The 18822-nt window shown below is 34.8% G+C and overlaps 2 protein-coding genes across 2 annotated transcripts; one reads left to right on the top strand and one right to left on the bottom strand.

Moving 5' to 3' along the window:
- Window positions 1-798: 798 nt before the first annotated feature.
- LOC144441253 (calumenin-like) lies at window positions 799-6192 on the bottom strand. Its single transcript, XM_078130811.1, has 8 exons — window positions 6139-6192; window positions 5116-5310; window positions 3452-3545; window positions 3000-3175; window positions 2637-2750; window positions 2257-2422; window positions 1472-1599; window positions 799-942 (listed from the first exon to the last, which is right to left on the bottom strand). Exons 1-8 carry the CDS (start codon window positions 6190-6192, stop codon window positions 799-801), a joined length of 1071 nt encoding a protein of 356 aa, XP_077986937.1.
- Window positions 6193-7278: 1086 nt separating this feature from the next.
- On the top strand, window positions 7279-17254 carry LOC144440989 (4-trimethylaminobutyraldehyde dehydrogenase-like). The gene is made up of 9 exons (XM_078130489.1): window positions 7279-7543; window positions 7897-8042; window positions 11850-11979; window positions 12579-12785; window positions 13374-13498; window positions 13949-14089; window positions 14452-14640; window positions 15371-15600; window positions 16271-17254. Exons 1-9 carry the CDS (start codon window positions 7360-7362, stop codon window positions 16476-16478), a joined length of 1560 nt encoding a protein of 519 aa, XP_077986615.1. The 5' UTR covers window positions 7279-7359; the 3' UTR covers window positions 16479-17254.
- Window positions 17255-18822: the final 1568 nt, after the last annotated feature.

The following is an 18822-nucleotide window of genomic DNA, read 5'->3' as shown; positions in this document are numbered from 1 at the left end:
GTAAGTTACAATATTGTTGTTATGAGCTGCCTCTTCTTTTTGTCAGTGTATGTATATATCAAAGTAGTATCTTTGTGCCAAGTTTGATTAGGCTAAATACAGTGTATGTATATATCAAAGTAGTGTCTTTGTGCCAAGTTTGATTAGGCTAAATACAGTGTATGTATATATCAAAGTAGTATCTTTGTGCCAAGTTTGATTAGGCTAAATACAGTGTATGTATATATCAAAGTAGTGTCTTTGTGCCAAGTTTGATTAGGCTAACTAAAGTGTATGTATATATCAAAGTAGTATCTTTGTGCCAAGTTTGATTAGGCTAAATACAGTGTATGTATATATCAAAGTAGTGTCTTTGTGCCAAGTTTGATTAGGCTAACTAAAGTGTATGTATATATCAAAGTAGTATCTTTGTGCCAAGTTTGATTAGGCTAAATACAGTGTATGTATATATCAAAGTAGTGTCTTTGTGCCAAGTTTGATTAGGCTAAATACAGTGTATGTATATATCAAAGTAGTATCTTTGTGCCAAGTTTGATTAGGCTAAATACAGTGTATGTATATATCAAAGTAGTTTTCTTTGTGCCAAGTTTGATTAGGCTAACTAAAGTGTATGTATATATCAAAGTAGTTTCTTTGTGCCTGGGACTATTATATTTTGACAAATTTTGACAAGATGGGTGATTTATTGTACATTACTCAATGTTTGAACATGCTGAAGGAAAGATCAAAATTTTCTAAAAAATGAAGATTTCTGTAGAAGATCTAGGTTGAGATCATAGTTCATTGGATGGGATAGGGTCAAAGTTCATCTTTAATTCTTCTGATCTGTGTGTTAAAATCCACTTCTTTGTTTTCTGTGAATACTTTAAAGTTCTTCCTGACTTCAGCTACACTTAACTTTCCATCCTTGTTGTCATCAACTTGTCCCATTATCAGTTTAGCCTGGAGGAGAAATAACACCATAGGGAAGAAACACTTATCAAATCCAGAACAGGAAAAGACCAGTTTTGGATATTACAAACATAAGCATGTTGTCCTTGTAATTTGCTTAACCATCACGCTTAATCTTATTATATCCTAAATCATACAGACGCACATACATACATACATACATACATACATACATACATACATACACACACTCATACATACATACACACACATACACACACAAACACATACATACATACATACATACATACATACATACATACATACATACATACATACATACATACAAACAAACACTATTTGATAATACACAACTTTCCAGCCTACTAGCTTTGGATTACTTATTCATAAATTAGATATGATCCTATCAAATCTAACAATATATACATTTGTATTAATAAAGAGATGATGTCTGAATGGTCACTAACCACTCCATATGCAATGAAATGGTGTAGATTGGGTAAATGCTGGGAGGGGGTGGGGTGGGGGGCAGAATTATATATGTCTAAGCACTACCTACTCCATATGCAGCAGAACGGTGTAGACTTGGTAACATAATGTCTAAAACTTCAGGAACACTGAGTCTTCCATCACTGTTAGCATCTATCATTTCAAACCGTCTTTTCCAATCCTCAAGTACTTTGGCAGCTTTTGTAGAAAAATGAAGACTGCATTAATTAAAGATTTCTTACATGAGATTTAGTTTATTAAAGAAGAATCTATCAGGCCACTACTTTGAACGGGCAGAGCAATAATCAATCATATATGCACTTTTGAGAAGCACCCCAACGACTGTACCAGAATTTTAAGGGAAATATTTCCCAAGTGCACTTCACAGATCTCTTTCTTGATAAATTTAATCAGGATTTTCTTAATTTTTGTCGTTTTCATTACATTGCAACAATAAAATTCATTTTTTGATGATACTCTTCGATTCACAACTTAGAGTAACCATGGTAACATACTTGTTGTTATATCATTGCTATATACATTGGCTAAATGAGTTAATTCATATTATGAGACAATTTTGGTAACCATAGTAACCGAGCAACAAATGGTAAAATTACTTCATTTGATGCGCAACACAGAATTTTGGCCTATATAAAAGTTCAATGTATACGTAGGTATAGTCAGTAGTTTTGAAACATGTATTGTGTATGGGAAACGTTTTGGACCTTGGTTTCCATGGCAACCACAATTGTGAGTAATAATATGTTTTTATATCTTTGGGCCATGCCTGATATTGATGCTGTACTACTAACCGTTTATCTGTATATATTAACATTTCACCAGAGTTAAACATACCTTTCTCTTCCAAGCTTTCGTCATCATCATCATCATCATCATCATCATACTCGTCATCATCATCTCTGATCAGATCTGGATATATTTTACCTATGTATTCCTCAGATTCAACACTGCCATCAGAATTTTTATCGAAGTCGTCGAAAAACTTCCAGGCTATAAATTCCTGACAAAAGTGCATGGTGCATTTTTAGTTCAATTGTGTATCAGTATGCTCATGATCAAAAATCGTCTATTCTATCATGCATAAACAAAGAGATACATCACACTGGACCAACGTCGATAATTATTAACATTTTAATAGTTTAATTATCCTACAAGAGAGTTTTATAATTAATAAATGTGATCAAACCAAAAATCAAATGTGGTCAATAACATACCTTCATATTGTCGTACAACTCTGGGTGTTCAAACACAAAAAATTCTTTTTTGGATAACACTTGATCACTGTCAGCATCCGCTGCGTCAAAACGTTTCTTATCCTGAATAATTTCCTGGCAATTTAAAAGTAAAGATAAAATGAAAGAAACGTAGCAAAGGTCATGCCACCCTACGTATAATTGCATTTATTAGAAGCCGCAGAAAAGGGAGAAAGCGAGATTGATGTATAAAAATTTGTATATATATAATATCATAACAACAAAACCTCACGACCGGTACCGGTCACTTTGGGTTTTGTGCGTAGCTTTTTAGGTACCCTTACATACCTCACACAAGACTACATTGTAAACACATATACTTACTTTTGCAAAATCGATGTGTGCCATTGGCCCCTCATTTCTATACATAAATGTGACAGTTTCGTCCCAAGATAATTTGCCATCACCGTCACCAGCACTGTCTATCAACTCAAAACCCTCTTCACTTTTCATCCGATACATGGCCACAATTGTCTTGTATATCCAGTCCTTCATTTCATCTAAATAGTCAAAATTATAGTATCCATAAATGAATGTAGCGTTGTCATGACACCAAGTACAGCCTGTGTCATGTTAGTGTTTACTGGTTCTGTTTTGATACAACTACACAGAAAACAATATAAATATACACAGTTGGACAGTTGGTTAAACAGACAGACAGACAGACGGACGGACGGGCGGACAGACAGACAGACAGACAGACAGACGGACGGACGGACAGACAGACAGACAGACAGACAGTCAGACAGACAGACAGACAAATACTCAATACTTACTTTTATCCAATCTCTTACTTTCATCTACATCCATCATTCGGAATATCTTTTCCAATCTTTTCTTTGTCTGTGTTTTGTCGAGGACATCTTGTGACTACAGAAGGTGAAATAATAAAAAATCTGAGTCAACATAATACAAAGTATAGACAGATAAACTGTCTTAAAAAGAAAGAACCAAAGAAAAGGAGATTAGAATCGATCCCGGGACTAAGGACATATTGTGGTACAAAAGCGCTTCTACATCGTTCATGTTGTAAGGGAGCCTTCAGTAATTACAAGAGGGGAGGGTGGAGGAGTTAGGGGCTATATTTTACCAATCGGTTCTGTGAGGAGAGCAACGTATTAGAAAATGGAACTATACTAAGGGGGGCTACATTTTACTTTGATTCATTGTATTATCTAACTTTTTTGAACTTTTTTGTGATTTTGGCATCCCACCACTTGTGCCACGTACACCCCACCACTTCCACCATTGTACTGTAATGTCAGAGCATATCAGTCAAAGCACTGCTATTAATCAGTGAATCTATTGTTAGTTGTGGCGTGAGGAGAGGAATAGGTCTCACAGGAGTGAAGGGGGAACAGTGTGGTGAGATATTGGACATAGTGGAGCTAGTGGGGATGTTGACCATGCTCGGTCCCGACAGTAATGACAGTGTGCACGTGACCATAGGGAGTTCTGGCCTTCAATTAATTATATACAAATGTAATTAGAACCATACACGAAAATTAATTAATTACTCAAACAAATTTACTGTGATGGAAGAAGTGGGAAACAATCAATGCCTTTAAAATTATCAATGTGGTGGCAGCGGTGGGCTAGGTCCGTACCATCGATTCTGTGCCTCGTGTCCCATTTCACGTCTGACGTCATACTTTTGAAATATTTTAACAGGGATAAGTCATGTCTTAGGGCCACTTTTTAGAAAAAGGAATCGGGGAGGGTGGCATTTTAAGCGACAGAACGGGCTTGATTTCCCCTTCTTCCAGTGAAGAAGACTCCCTGAAGTGTTGGCATGAGGAGGGCAATAATATACATGTATGTGGTATCATCAGTGATTTTGAAAAGAGGGACCTTGTATCAATAACAAGAGCAAAGTCTGATATATGCTGATATGTACACTTTATTTTTTTTTTTAAATGACACCAAAAGGACTCATCGTCCATATCTCTCCATTATCTTACGAACAGGGCAGAAGTTGTGGGAATTGAACACACGTCATTCTTTATAGTATACATCATTGCAATAGACCAAGGCAACAGGGTCAAGGGTCAAGGGTCAGTAATTACAACGTTTTACTCCTTTACGTGCTCGAGCAAAAATATTGAAAATTGTTGTTTTTTTTAAGTCGTCATCACTATCATATGTAAATTTAACTTTACAGTCTGTAAAATAGTACTAGTTTCGATTTTGGCTAAGTTATTTTTTTCATTTTTTAAACAAGTCTTGATATTAATATTGTACGTTGCTCACCAAGTGACGTGGTCGGGTTGTGCATGCATACAGGATATCTAGGCTTATACGAACATTTGGGTTCCATATCGAAACATGGACATCTTAAATATATACAATCATGTAGAAATCATTAGCGACACTATGGTCAACAACTCATTCTGGTGAGATTTGTGTAGTCTGAAAAGTTGAAGAATACTGCATAACTTACTTCTATACCAAATAATTCGTCAAAATCTACATCTAAGTCCTCATATTCTAGTGGCGGAATTGTTTCAGTGTCTTTATCACCAATTGGTGTAGACGAGTTCTTTGTAGTTGTCGTACATGTAAAACTAACAAGGTATAGAAGAGTAACTATGGCAACAACTTGTCTAAGCATCATATTCCAGTTGATGAAAATCACCTAAAAGAAAGAATCATTTGAATGGTTAAATATGGAATCTTTTTTTAAATTAGTACTCACACTTGAACACGTCGTATCAATCCACACTGTTCATATACATCGGTTATAGAATAACACTCTCGGAACCCAGAGTGCAATTTTCCTGCTAACGCAACGAAAAATGGTGCAATTTCATAAATTTCCCTGCTGTAACAACAAATTCGAAGATATTATATTGTACAAATATGCAATATTTTTATTTATTTATTGCTTGACGCAGGTTCCATGCCCATACAAAACAGATTAAAAAATATAAACTATGCAAATACAAAAAACTGTCACAGACCAAAGTTACAAATGGATCAGAGTAACAGAAAACTAATATGAAATATCTCTCATTGCCTGGATTTGGAGAGAGTTCCTTACCGTGCATACATGAATAGTAACAAAGACATTTTAATTGTTTTCAACTTTCTTAATACATTTATAAACACATTTACGCATAACTTAAAAACACAGAAAACAACAACAACAACAACAACAACAACAACAACAGCAACAACAACAACAACAACAACAACAACAACATGAGAACTTAATGTCATCCTCTATAAAGCACACTTCCCTCCTCTTACAGGTAAAATCCATTGTAACCTAACATGCGCACAGCTGTGTATGATGCACATTGAATTGACAGTGACACAAGCTTGATATCAAAATGAATACATATAGGAATTCATTACCTTAAGTTAAAGTGTAAAGCTATTACTCCGGTGTGTTACGGTAACCGTTCAATTCATCACATTTATGCTATAGAATTGTTTTACGAACTCCGTTTATTAAACATACTGTAGGTATAGATTGAGTCGTGGCGATGGTTAACAGGTGGCGTAGTGACGTCATTATCAGGTAGAGTAGTCATCTCCTATATGACGTATTTGCAGCATATCAGTGTTAATATCTCTGATAGTGGGTAAATAATTACTACAGTCTGTAAAGTGTCTGCATTATTTATAATTTACGACATTGGAGCGATATCGGCCAGTTGCTGGTTGCAAAAATGTCAAAGTAACCAGAAAACATCATGTGTTATTATGGATGCGGATATCATATATACATTATGGATATTTTGAAAAAAAATGACAGTTGTATTAATTATTTCAATTTATATCAATGACGCGAAAAAACAAGCGATTTTTAATCATAGACTTACTTTATATGTATACTTACTTTATATGAATAGATTATCCTGGTACACTAATATACAGTACATGAACATTATGTATTCCGAGACTTGTTTTCTGTAAACTGATACCGGTGATGGATTCCATTGGTCAGCAGAGAACCACGTGGACAATTGGAGAACGTTAATGAATGAATGAATGAATAAATGAATGAATGAATGAATGAATGAAAGAATGAATGAATGAATGAATGAACGAACGAACGAACGATATGAACGAACGAACGAACAAACGAACGAACGAACGAACGAACGAATGAATGAATGAATGAATGAATGAATGAGTGAATGAATGAATGAATGAATGTACAAATAAACACACACACGTATATTTTGAAGATGTGCATACTTTCGTTAGTGTACAATACATTGAATTAACTATAACTGAAAATAATATATAATTGCGAAATAAAGCATAAGAATTTGACCGAGGTTCTGATGGAACTGGAAGTCTGTATGGATCGTTCAAGAATTTCCTGATAGAGCAAAGTGGACAAAGATGCAGATGACGTCATTGTTGATTGATAATTCATATTATTATATTATTTACTAGTCCATTTTTACACCGTTTGCCAGTGTAGTGACACTCGACTGAAGCACATTGATACTCCTGTCTGTGACTGAAGGTAGAGATGTAGACACGCTGTGCCACAAGAGGGCGCAGTTTCCAAAAGTTTGACGGATCGGACAGACGACGCCGACATCGACAGGAAGTACTTACATATCAAGGCCACCCAGTCGAAACTTGCAAAGATTGTGATTGATTTGTGACTGCTGTGACCCAAAACACCGTGTGTTTAAAATTACGAACATCAGATCACATAATTATGTTAGCCCAAAAACTGACGAGCAGTTGTCTACGCGTTGCAAAACCACTCTTTCAAATATCGAGACCTGCGGGAACACTCACGTTAGAATCACCGGCCAGTTTAAACTTTGTTGGAGGACACCGTGTATTAGCGACCAATACTGATAAATCCCAGGACATCAGGGTGTTTGAACCCGCTACAGGTAAGCAATATTATACTTTCGTGGTGTTTCAGAATTGGGATGAGGAACAACATCCGAGAATTTAGGAAAGTTGTCTGAAGTCACGCATGCATCGTGACTTCAGAAAACACTGATGAAGCCATGATGGTGGGTAGGGTACCTGGTGAAAGCTGTGGTGAGCTACTTGAAATTATTGGTGCAAAACAAAGTTAAATTCATGAACTTAGACAGAACGTTTGGACAGATGAGCTGTTATCATACTGTGTGCATGTATGTATATATGTGTACATTTGCTAGTAATGGACTGGGTCCCTGTTTCTTCCAAATATCGATCTTCACATATTAATATAATAAATATTTATGTTTTATCCTAGGTAAACTTCTATGCACGTGTCCTAGTTCTGGCCAAGATGATGTCAATGAGGCTGTGCAAAGTTCAAAAGAAGCCTTCCAGATTTGGTCCCAATACTCAGGAAGTGAAAGGGCTAAATATCTTAGGAAAGCAGCTCGACTTATAACTGTAAGTACATTGATTTTATTTCTCAGAACTTTTAGAAAAAAGCCAAAGATAAGAAGATACAAATATGTCAACCTGGGATTAAATTATGGATGTTTGACTAAGTTGATCTTTGACTAATTTGATTATGTTAGTTTTTATGTAGCATTCCCACACTGTACTTAAAGTGCTGTACAATTATTACCCCTGGCATTAACATACAATTCACTGCAGCCTCTATAAGCACATAGGATTAAAGCATTCACATTACAACCTCTATCCTACCAGGTCCCCAATTATACAGCTGAGTTGACAAGGGCACAATGATGGTTCCAATCTTGCCCAAGGTTAAACAGAAACAGACAGCAGTGGCGGGGCTTGAACCTGCAACCTGCAGATCACAAGTCATCAACTTTAACCATTGAATGATTGACTTCACAAGTCATAGTTTTCATGTAGTAGCATGATAGAATGATTATGTAAGACATTGTAATCAACACGTTTTATAATTGAACAATGTATTTTGTTATGTAAGCAGTCATTGTAGTCAGATAATTCTGTATGATCAGTGAAATCTATGGTTGATCCTTTTATTAAAATTAATGGTATACAAAAACAGTTCACTTTAATTAAAAATAATCATAATAATAATGATATAATGAACAAGAATGTTATTTTCACATGGAAATAATCTGTGTTGGTATATCATAGTATTGAATTTATTAGGCTCACGTGTCCATAAGGTCACATGTATTGAGTAGTGGGTCAATCTGTTGACAAAGACTGAAGTGGGCAGTCGAAAATTTCAGGTAAAATTTTCAAGTTGTGTTTGGAACAGAAGTTAAATTCAATTCAAGAAGAATGTTAATTTCCCAACTCTGCCCCTCCCAAGGTTTGATAAAAACTTTGATGTATATATGTAGATATTATTCCCCAGTACATTTCTTTATTCAGCTGAGGAAAATGAGTGACCCAAGGGGCCATGTCACTATGAGTTGCTAGACGAGTAGTTACAAACCCTTAGGTCATGAGTATTTTCCAACTGAATGAAGTAAAATATTGGAGAATAACATAATTATACCAGCACCAGTAATATCAAAGAAAAATCAGGGAAAGTAATGGTAATTTTGAATAGTTTGATTCATGTTTTGAACACAGCAAAACCAATGACGTAGACACAGGTTCTCACGACACATATTGTCCAGGGTATAAATGACATATTTTGGGGTTCAACTTTGCTTGTGAATGGTATAATTCTGGAAATGTATAGCAAGCTATTTGACTATGGTATAAATGACTATATCTTACCAATACCATGATACCATGGTATAAATGATTATATCTTACCAATACCATACTATGGTATAATGACTAGATCTTACCAATACCATACTATGGTATAATGACTATATCTTACCAATACCATACTATGGTATAAATGACTATATCTTACCAATACCATACTATGGTATAAATGACTATATCTTACCAATACCATACTATGGTATAAATGACTATATCTTACCAATACCATACTATGGTGTAATGACTATATCTTACCAATACCATACTATGGTATAAATGACTATATCTTACCAATACCATACTATGGTATAAATGACTATATCTTGCCAATACCATACTATGGTATAAATGACTATATCTTACCAATACCATACTATGGTATAATGACTATATCTTACCAATACCATACTATGGTATAAATGACTATATCCAACCAATACCATACTATGGTATAAATGACTATATCTTACCAATACCATACTATGGTGTAATGACTATATCTTACCAATACCATACTATGGTATAAATGACTATATCTTACCAATACCATACTATGGTATAAATGACTATATCTTGCCAATACCATACTATGGTATAAATGACTATATCTTACCAATACCATACTATGGTATAATGACTATATCTTACCAATACCATACTATGGTATAAATGACTATATCCAACCAATACCATACTATGGTATAAATGACTATATCTTGCCAATACCATACTATGGTATAAATGACTATATCTTACCAATACCATACTATGGTATAAATGACTATATCTTGCCAATACCATACTATGGTATAAATGACTATATCTTACCAATACCATACTATGGTGTAATGACTATATCTTACCAATACCATACTATGGTATAATGACTATATCTTACCAATACCATACTATGGTATAAATGACTATATCCAACCAATACCATACTATGGTATAAATGACTATATCTTACCAATACCATACTATGGTATAAATGACTAGATCTTACCAATACCATACTATGGTGTAATGACTATATCTTACCAATACCATACTATGGTGTAATGACTATATCTTGCCAATACCATACTATGGTATAAATGACTATATCTTGCCAATACCATACTATGGTATAAATGACTATATCTTACCAATACCATACTATGGTGTAATGACTATATCTTACCAATACCATACTATGGTATAAATGACTATATCTTACCAATACCATACTATGGTATAATGACTAGATCTTACCAATACCATACTATGGTATAAATGACTATATCTTGCCAATACCATACTATGGTATAAATGACTATATCTTGCCAATACCATACTATGGTATAAATGACTATATCTTGCCAATACCATACTATGGTATAAATGACTAGATCTTACCAATACCATACTATGGTATAATGACTAGATCTTACCAATACCATACTATGGTGTAATGACTATATCTTACCAATACCATACTATGGTATAATGACTAGATCTTACCAATACCATACTATGGTGTAATGACTATATCTTGCCAATACCATACTATGGTATAAATGACTATATCTTGCCAATACCATACTATGGTATAAATGACTATATCTTACCAATACCATACTATGGTGTAATGACTATATCTTACCAATACCATACTATGGTATAAATGACTATATCTTACCAATACCATACTATGGTATAATGACTAGATCTTACCAATACCATACTATGGTATAAATGACTATATCTTGCCAATACCATACTATGGTATAAATGACTATATCTTGCCAATACCATACTATGGTATAAATGACTATATCTTGCCAATACCATACTATGGTATAAATGACTAGATCTTACCAATACCATACTATGGTATAATGACTAGATCTTACCAATACCATACTATGGTGTAATGACTATATCTTACCAATACCATACTATGGTATAATGACTAGATCTTACCAATACCATACTATGGTGTAATGACTATATCTTACCAATACCATACTATGGTATAAATGACTATATCTTACCAATACCATACTATGGTATAAATGACTATATCTTACCAATACCATACTATGGTATAAATGACTATATCTTACCAATACCATACTATGGTATAAATGACTATATCTTACCAATACCATACTATGGTATAAATGACTATATCTTGCCAATACCATACTATGGTATAAATGACTATATCTTACCAATACCATACTATGGTATAAATGACTATATCTTACCAATACCATACTATGGTATAAATGACTAGATCTTGCCAATACCATACTATGGTATAATGACTATATCTTGCCAATACCATACTATGGTATAAATGACTAGATCTTACCAATACCATACTATGGTATAAATGACTATATCTTACCAATACCATACTATGGTGTAATGACTATATCTTACCAATACCATACTATGGTGTAATGACTATCTTGCCAATACTATACGATGGTATAATGACTATATCTTACCAATACCATACAAAACTGTTATTTACAGGAAAATATAGAAGACATAGCCAAGACAGAAGTGAAAGACAATGGCAAACCAATCTGGGAAGTAAGGGCAGATATACAGATTGCAGTTGATACCATGGAATTCTATGCAGGCATTGCACCAACTATATCAGGTAACTTCAAATCGTCAATAAGATGAAAGTTTCAAATGAAAATTTCTACTCAGAGAGTCAAGAAAAGTTTTTGAGGCCAATCTCAAATGTTTGCTGTGCTGATGTCTTGTTGTCATTGTCGGGGGGGGGGGGGTGTGGGTGGGGGGTTAGTGTAATGGACTGCTATCATGAGTCACTGAGAAAGAACTTGTCTTTCTCAGCAAAGTTGTTTGGTGAACATGTTAGGTTTATCTTAGATATTGAATTTTACTTGAAATAAGAGCAATATGTGATCGATTAATGTGTTGTATGTATGTGTGTGTGTGTGTGTGTGTGTGTGTGTGTGTGTGTGTGTGTGCGTGTGCGTGCATGCATGCATGCGTGCATGCATGTGTGTTTTATAATGTACGATGAAATTTGGTAGGTTGGAGTAGTATCTAGAATATAGTTGGAAGTTACGTGTTTACATGTTAATTCATGGCCACTCTCCCTTGGTTGATTTCATTGAATGACCCACCCAGTTTTTTCTTAACACACTTATAGCATTTACCATGGTAACATGCTTTGCCATGGTGACATGCTCACTAAAGTATAAAACCAGTCTGATATGTTCATTTCAGGTCAACATATCCAGCTACCAGGTGGTTCGTTTGGCTACACAAGACGAGAGCCTCTAGGAGTGTGTGCCGGAATAGGTGCATGGAATTATCCGTTCCAGATAGCATGTTGGAAGGCATCTCCAGCTTTAGCATGTGGAAATACTATGGTGTACAAACCCTCACCTTTGACCCCATTAACAGCCATAATGTTGGCTGAGATATTTGCTGGTAAGAATCAAGATGCTGTTAAAGTGTTATTGCATTCAAAAATAGGTCTTCGCCAGAAAGGCTGTATGCAATGGTTGAACAATGAATATTCATGACATTTTCACTGATGGTAATAGGCTGTTAGGAGTCATGAATATTCATTGTTCAATCAGTGCATAAATATTTCAGCTGACTCCCATGAGGAAATGTGGCCCACAGCAAAGATCCCCAAATGGAGAACAACTTCAACTTGATGTTTCTCTGAAATCCCATGTAATGTAGGTGATGTAATACCATGACTTGACTCTCCAGAACCCAAAGTTCATGAAAATATCTTTATTTCTTGGAATGCCGTTCACTTTAAATTGATACTGAAAATAATGATTTGATATCAGTAGATACAAAATGAAATGTACTCAGTAAGTCTAGTGTTGTGGTAAATTTTGAAAAGTACATTTTGTTCAAATTTTGTTTAAATGTTGTCAAGAAGTAAAAGTATACACTATCATTTTGTTTTTTTCTAAATGTTCAATATACACAAAATACATAATAATGATACCGTTAATAATGAAATGTACATAATTATATAATTTCTGTTTGTGACTTCAGAGAGTGGAATGCCTAGTGGTGTGTTTAATATCATTCAAGGTGGTGCTGAAACTGGCACCCTTCTAGGTACCCACCCAGATATTGCTAAAGTCACGTTTACAGGGAGTGTACCAACCGGCAAAAAGGTATGATGTACTAATATGGATAAATAAAGTTAAACTGGAAGTGCAGTAGTAATTGGCCTTTGACAAAGCTGGCTGTGTATTCACATCCTGTGCAGGGTGGGGATGGGGGTGAGGGGTGGGGGTGAGGGGTGGGGGATGGAGGTACTTGTTCACTGGTTTAGGGTGTACATCCCTGGAGCTGAGCCACATATCTCCATTTCAGTTTCAAAATGTATACTCAAGTCTCCTTATTAGGCTATCTCTTACTAGATCATGTTATGTTAGATAGATTGGTCCCATCCAAACAACGACACATGCTAGATAATCCAATTTTATTCCAGCTTTCCCAGATGTGCAACCCATCTTAGATCCACACTCAGTAATTCACAACCAGAAGGCTATTACACTCTATGACATCAGTTACTTTGAGTATGCATATTTGATTGTTCAAAACGATTTTTTTTCCTTCAGATCATGGCGAATTCTTCCCAAGGAGTCAAACATGTGACATTAGAACTTGGTGGTAAATCACCTCTTATAATATTTGCTGACAGTGACTTAGAAAATGCTGTCAAAGGTGCTATGATGGCAAACTTTCTATCACAAGGGCAGGTTAGTATGATGACAGAACCCATGCTGTGTAATTCCTGGTGTGGTATGCTTGGGGTATATGCACATTTTAAGTGCATGAAGTGATCTCCACCTAATGTTATACTTCAGCATAGTGAGAGAAAACACAAATGTCAATTCCCCAAGTACACGTCTCCTGTTACTCACATGTCATTAGGTTCTGGTATTATTACAAATGTTTATCCAAAACTGTAGATTTTGTGAAAATATAACTATACATTCACTTGTTCATTTAGGTGAAGTAGTTAGAGTTGAAGTTTATAATGATTTTGATTTTCAAAATTAACTGTACTAGTAGATTTGTTCAAGAATGTCTGTCATTTTTTGTACTTGATATATTTCAGGTGTGTTCCAATGGTACCAGGGTGTTTGTTGAAAACTCTATTCTACAACCATTCTTAGAGAAAGTAGTTGAAAAAACTAAAAATATGAAGATTGGTGATCCAATGAATAATGAAACTACAGTTGGTGCTACTATCAGCGCTGACCATGGACAGAAAGTATTGGGATATGTGGAAGGTGCTAAGGCAGAGGTAAGGTCAAATGTCAAAGGTCAATGTCAAAAGTCAAACTAATGTATTTCACATCTTCTTTAGATTTTAAGTTTGTAAGTTACAAATTCCTTGTTAATTTACTGTAATATCATTTAGCATGTTTATGATCTTCACAGTAATATACCATGTTTGATTTTGTTTTTCATGAACACATTCTCTCATACAACTATTTTGATTTGAAGTACACCTGGTACATGTGATTTAGTTACAGGCCTTTGTCTGATTCGTCGAGATTCAAATTTACAAAACAGTTATCTGGCAGAGCAAGAGAACAAAGAAGGATAAATCTATCCAATCATTATGGCTCCACTGATAAGATAATACTAATCCAAAAGTATGGCATTCAAATATTGGGGTTTAAAGGCCTACTTTGATTAGGATTAAAATTCAGGTGTAAGAAATGATTGTTTTGATAGAGATATAGAAAAAGTTGACCCAGAACAAAAGAATGATTCTATGTAATCCTTATTAAGATAATACTAATGTGATTACCAGGAATTGAAAGATGGCACTTAAAGGGTGGTAAGCAGGTGAAAATATATGAGTTCCCCATTAAAATAATGTTACAAGGGATAGAAAATTTTACCAGATCTCCCTCCTGTTACCAAGGTTCCCAAACCTTTGATAAAAAGATTGTGTCAAGTTGATGATAATACACCCCCCACACACCCCCTTTATTGATATTTTTGACTGATTTGTTGTTTATCAGGGTGCAAAGGTTCTGTGTGGAGGAGAGAAAGTGATACCTTCTGATTCCAAATTGTCTGGTGGTACCTTTATTTCTCCCTGTATACTTTCTGAGTGTACTGATGACATGACGGTTGTCAAAGAGGAGGTTTTTGGTCCAGTGATGTCAGTTATGAGTTTTGAAACAGAAGATGAAGTCTTAAAAAGAGCTAATAACACGGAGTTTGGATTAGCAGGTGGTGTTTTCACAAAGTAAGTCATGAAATGTTAAAAAGAGCTAATAACACAGAGTTTGGATTACCAGGTGGTGTTTTCACAAAGTAAGTCATGAAATGTTAAAAAGAACTAATAACACAGAGTTTGGATTAGCAGGTGGTGTTTTCACAAAGTAAGTCATGGAATGTTAAAAAGAGCTAATAACACAGAGTTTGGATTAGCAGGTGGTGTTTTCACAAAGTAAGTCATGAAATGTTAAAAAGAGCTAATAACACAGAGTTTGGATTAGCAGGTGGTGTTTTCACAAAGTAAGTCATGGAGTCTTAAAAAGAGCTAATAACACAGAGTTTGGATTAGCAGGTGGTGTTTTCACAAAGTAAGTCATGAAATGTTAAAAAGAGCTAATAACACAGAGTTTGGATTAGCAGGTGGTGTTTTCACAAAGTAAGTCATGAAATGTTAAAAAGAGCTAATAACACAGAGTTTGGATTAGCAGGTGGTGTTTTCACAAAGTAAGTCGTGGAGTCTTAAAAAGAGCTAATAACACAGAGTTTGGATTAGCAGGTGGTGTTTTCACAAAGTAAGTCATGAAATGTTAAAAAGAGCTAATAACACAGAGTTTGGATTAGCAGGTATAGCTCCCAACCAAGATACATAATTTATGATTGCTCTAATATAGCTTGATGTTGTTTGTTGTTATTTACAGTGATTTACAACGAGGTCATCGTGTCATGGCCAAACTGGAGGCTGGTAGTTGTTCTATCAATAATTTCAACATGTACCCAGTGGAGCTACCATTTGGTGGCTACAAACAGTCTGGTATTGGACGAGAGCTGGGAACTGTAACCATTGAACACTTCACTCAATTGAAAACAGTGTATGTAGAAATGGGAGATGTCTGGTGCCCCTTTTAGGAGAGGAGGGGATGTGGCTGACAAGAAAAATATCCTTCTTGAGGATATGGGGAATTGTTTGGTAGATTGTTGTAATTAAAATGGGATATGTCTGGGGTCCTTTTTAGGACATCGCTGACAAAAAAATGGTGTGCCGTTCGAGGAAATGTTCAGTTGACTTGGAGGACTAGATTTGGAAGATGGTGTGTAATACCGCAGTACTATGATGAAATAAAATAGGTATGGAGATTATATCTCAAATGAAGTATAACAAAAATAACAGTTTACTTGTTGTCAGCCAAACAATCAATTAACCAGTCAGTGTGCACACTGTACAGGAGTACTGGGTTCCACCCCTATGACTTATTGATAGCAATAAGAATTCATTAGCATAACAGTATATGCTTTTGTTTTGCAAAATTCACATGGTTCTACCATTCTTTTCTGGGGAGAACAGGTGTGGTGATGATTCCAGTGACAAGATATATTATATTTCTGGCCAGCAAAGTGTATGTCATATATTATACTGATGAAGTATTGCAGCCATTTTCAGATCTGCCTACCAGCAAAGTGTATTTCATATGTTATACAGGCACAGTATTACAGCAGTTTTCAGATCTGCCTGCCAGCAAAGTGTATGTCATAAGTTATACAGACAGAGTATTACAGCAGTTTTCAGATCTGCCTACCAGTAAAGTGTATGTCACACATCTTTGGCAAGTAAGAATTTGGTAATTTAGAAATTGACTTCAGGTAAGCATGACTAATGTCATCACTTGAAGTGATATGAAGTGACTTCATATCAGATATAAACCAAAGTACCTCAATGAATCCTTGCATATATTACAATTATAATCATAAAACTTGAAATTAAATGTAGTCTGGCTAGACAAATATCTTACTAACATTGCTACATTTTATTGTCTTGCTTGACAAATGTCATAATTGGTAAGATTTTTGTTGAGCCAAATGACAAAATGTAGCATTCACACAGTTAGTAAGATTTCTGTGTGAGCCAATAAACTGTAGCAATGTTTGTAAGATGTTTGTTTCATGTTTTGTGATATAAATTGTAGTTTTTTCAACATTTAGAGAGGAACACATATGAGGCTTAGAGGATGGGATTTATAGTTGGGGGTTCACATGATGTAATCAAATGTTATCACTTGAATTGAAAAATAGAGGTTAAGGACATTTTTCTGTTGTCAATTATTTTCATTATTCATGACAATATTTTGTCAAAAGCTGCCAATGTGAGAAACAGATGAAGTTTTGTTTTGTTTTAATAAAGTAGACATTTTATAGCTGTACATAGACTGTGTATAGATGGATATGTTAAGGATATACAATGAGGCACATGAAGACTGAGTTATATATTGTACTAATACCATGACTTCTCCAGTGGTGATGACTTGTTATTCAGTGTACAATTGTATCCCCATCTCTTATTTTCACAAATACACCCACATTCATTCTCACACCAGGTCACATATTTGCTTGGTTGTCAGTGGCAACATGTATTTTTTATGAAAAGGTTACAAAATAAGTGGTTGTGTCTTAGATGTGAGTCAAATCAAAGAAAGTGTATTTCACATAAGAGATTAAAAAGAAACTATTGTGTTCATCTGAAGGTTATTACCGTATTTCACCTACTAGTGTGGTGTGGTTTCCCTATTTAGGGTTTGTTCTTCTATTTTGTAACTCTTTGGATTTGTCAACATCATATAGTTACATATGTACCCTGAAATATCCCGTCATTGTTTCTGCTATGTGTTCCAGTAGTGATTGTATACATAAACATACCAACCACTGGATCTCTCAGACTATAATATTGACACATCCCAAATAAACCATTGAATATTATCACAGACAGAATATTATCACTTGTCTGTGATAATATAGATGATTTTTTTTCTTTGTTTAAATCATTGTATTCTGTTCTTGGTGTTAGAGTTGAGAAGACCAATGTTTAGTAAAGGGGAATGGAACGATACTACAGAAAGTAAATGTATTTTTCATAAACTTTGGGGTCTTGAGATTCATTCATGATTTCACATCACAAACTTTGCTCACTTGCCGAGAAACACCAAAATGGAACTCTTTTTCACCACTCAAAGTAAGTTGTAGTCCAATTTTGCCTCATCACATGGTCCAAGAGGAAAAGATAATTTATTTTCATGATTTTCCAGATTTCTAATATTTTTTTTTCTTTACATTTCAAATAAAGTTTTCCTCTGACTACCTTTTCCCAATACATACTGTACCACTGTCATATCAGAGTTTATAAACTTTGCATAAATTAAAACTCACAGGCTATTTGTTACCCAGTCAATGTGAACATCCACTGATATGATCGACTTTACTA

The sequence above is a fragment of the Glandiceps talaboti genome, chromosome 10, assembly GCF_964340395.1.
Source record: "Glandiceps talaboti chromosome 10, keGlaTala1.1, whole genome shotgun sequence".
Classification (NCBI taxonomy): Eukaryota; Metazoa; Hemichordata; class Enteropneusta; family Spengelidae; genus Glandiceps; species Glandiceps talaboti.
This window is presented reverse-complemented; position numbering and strand designations above follow the sequence as displayed.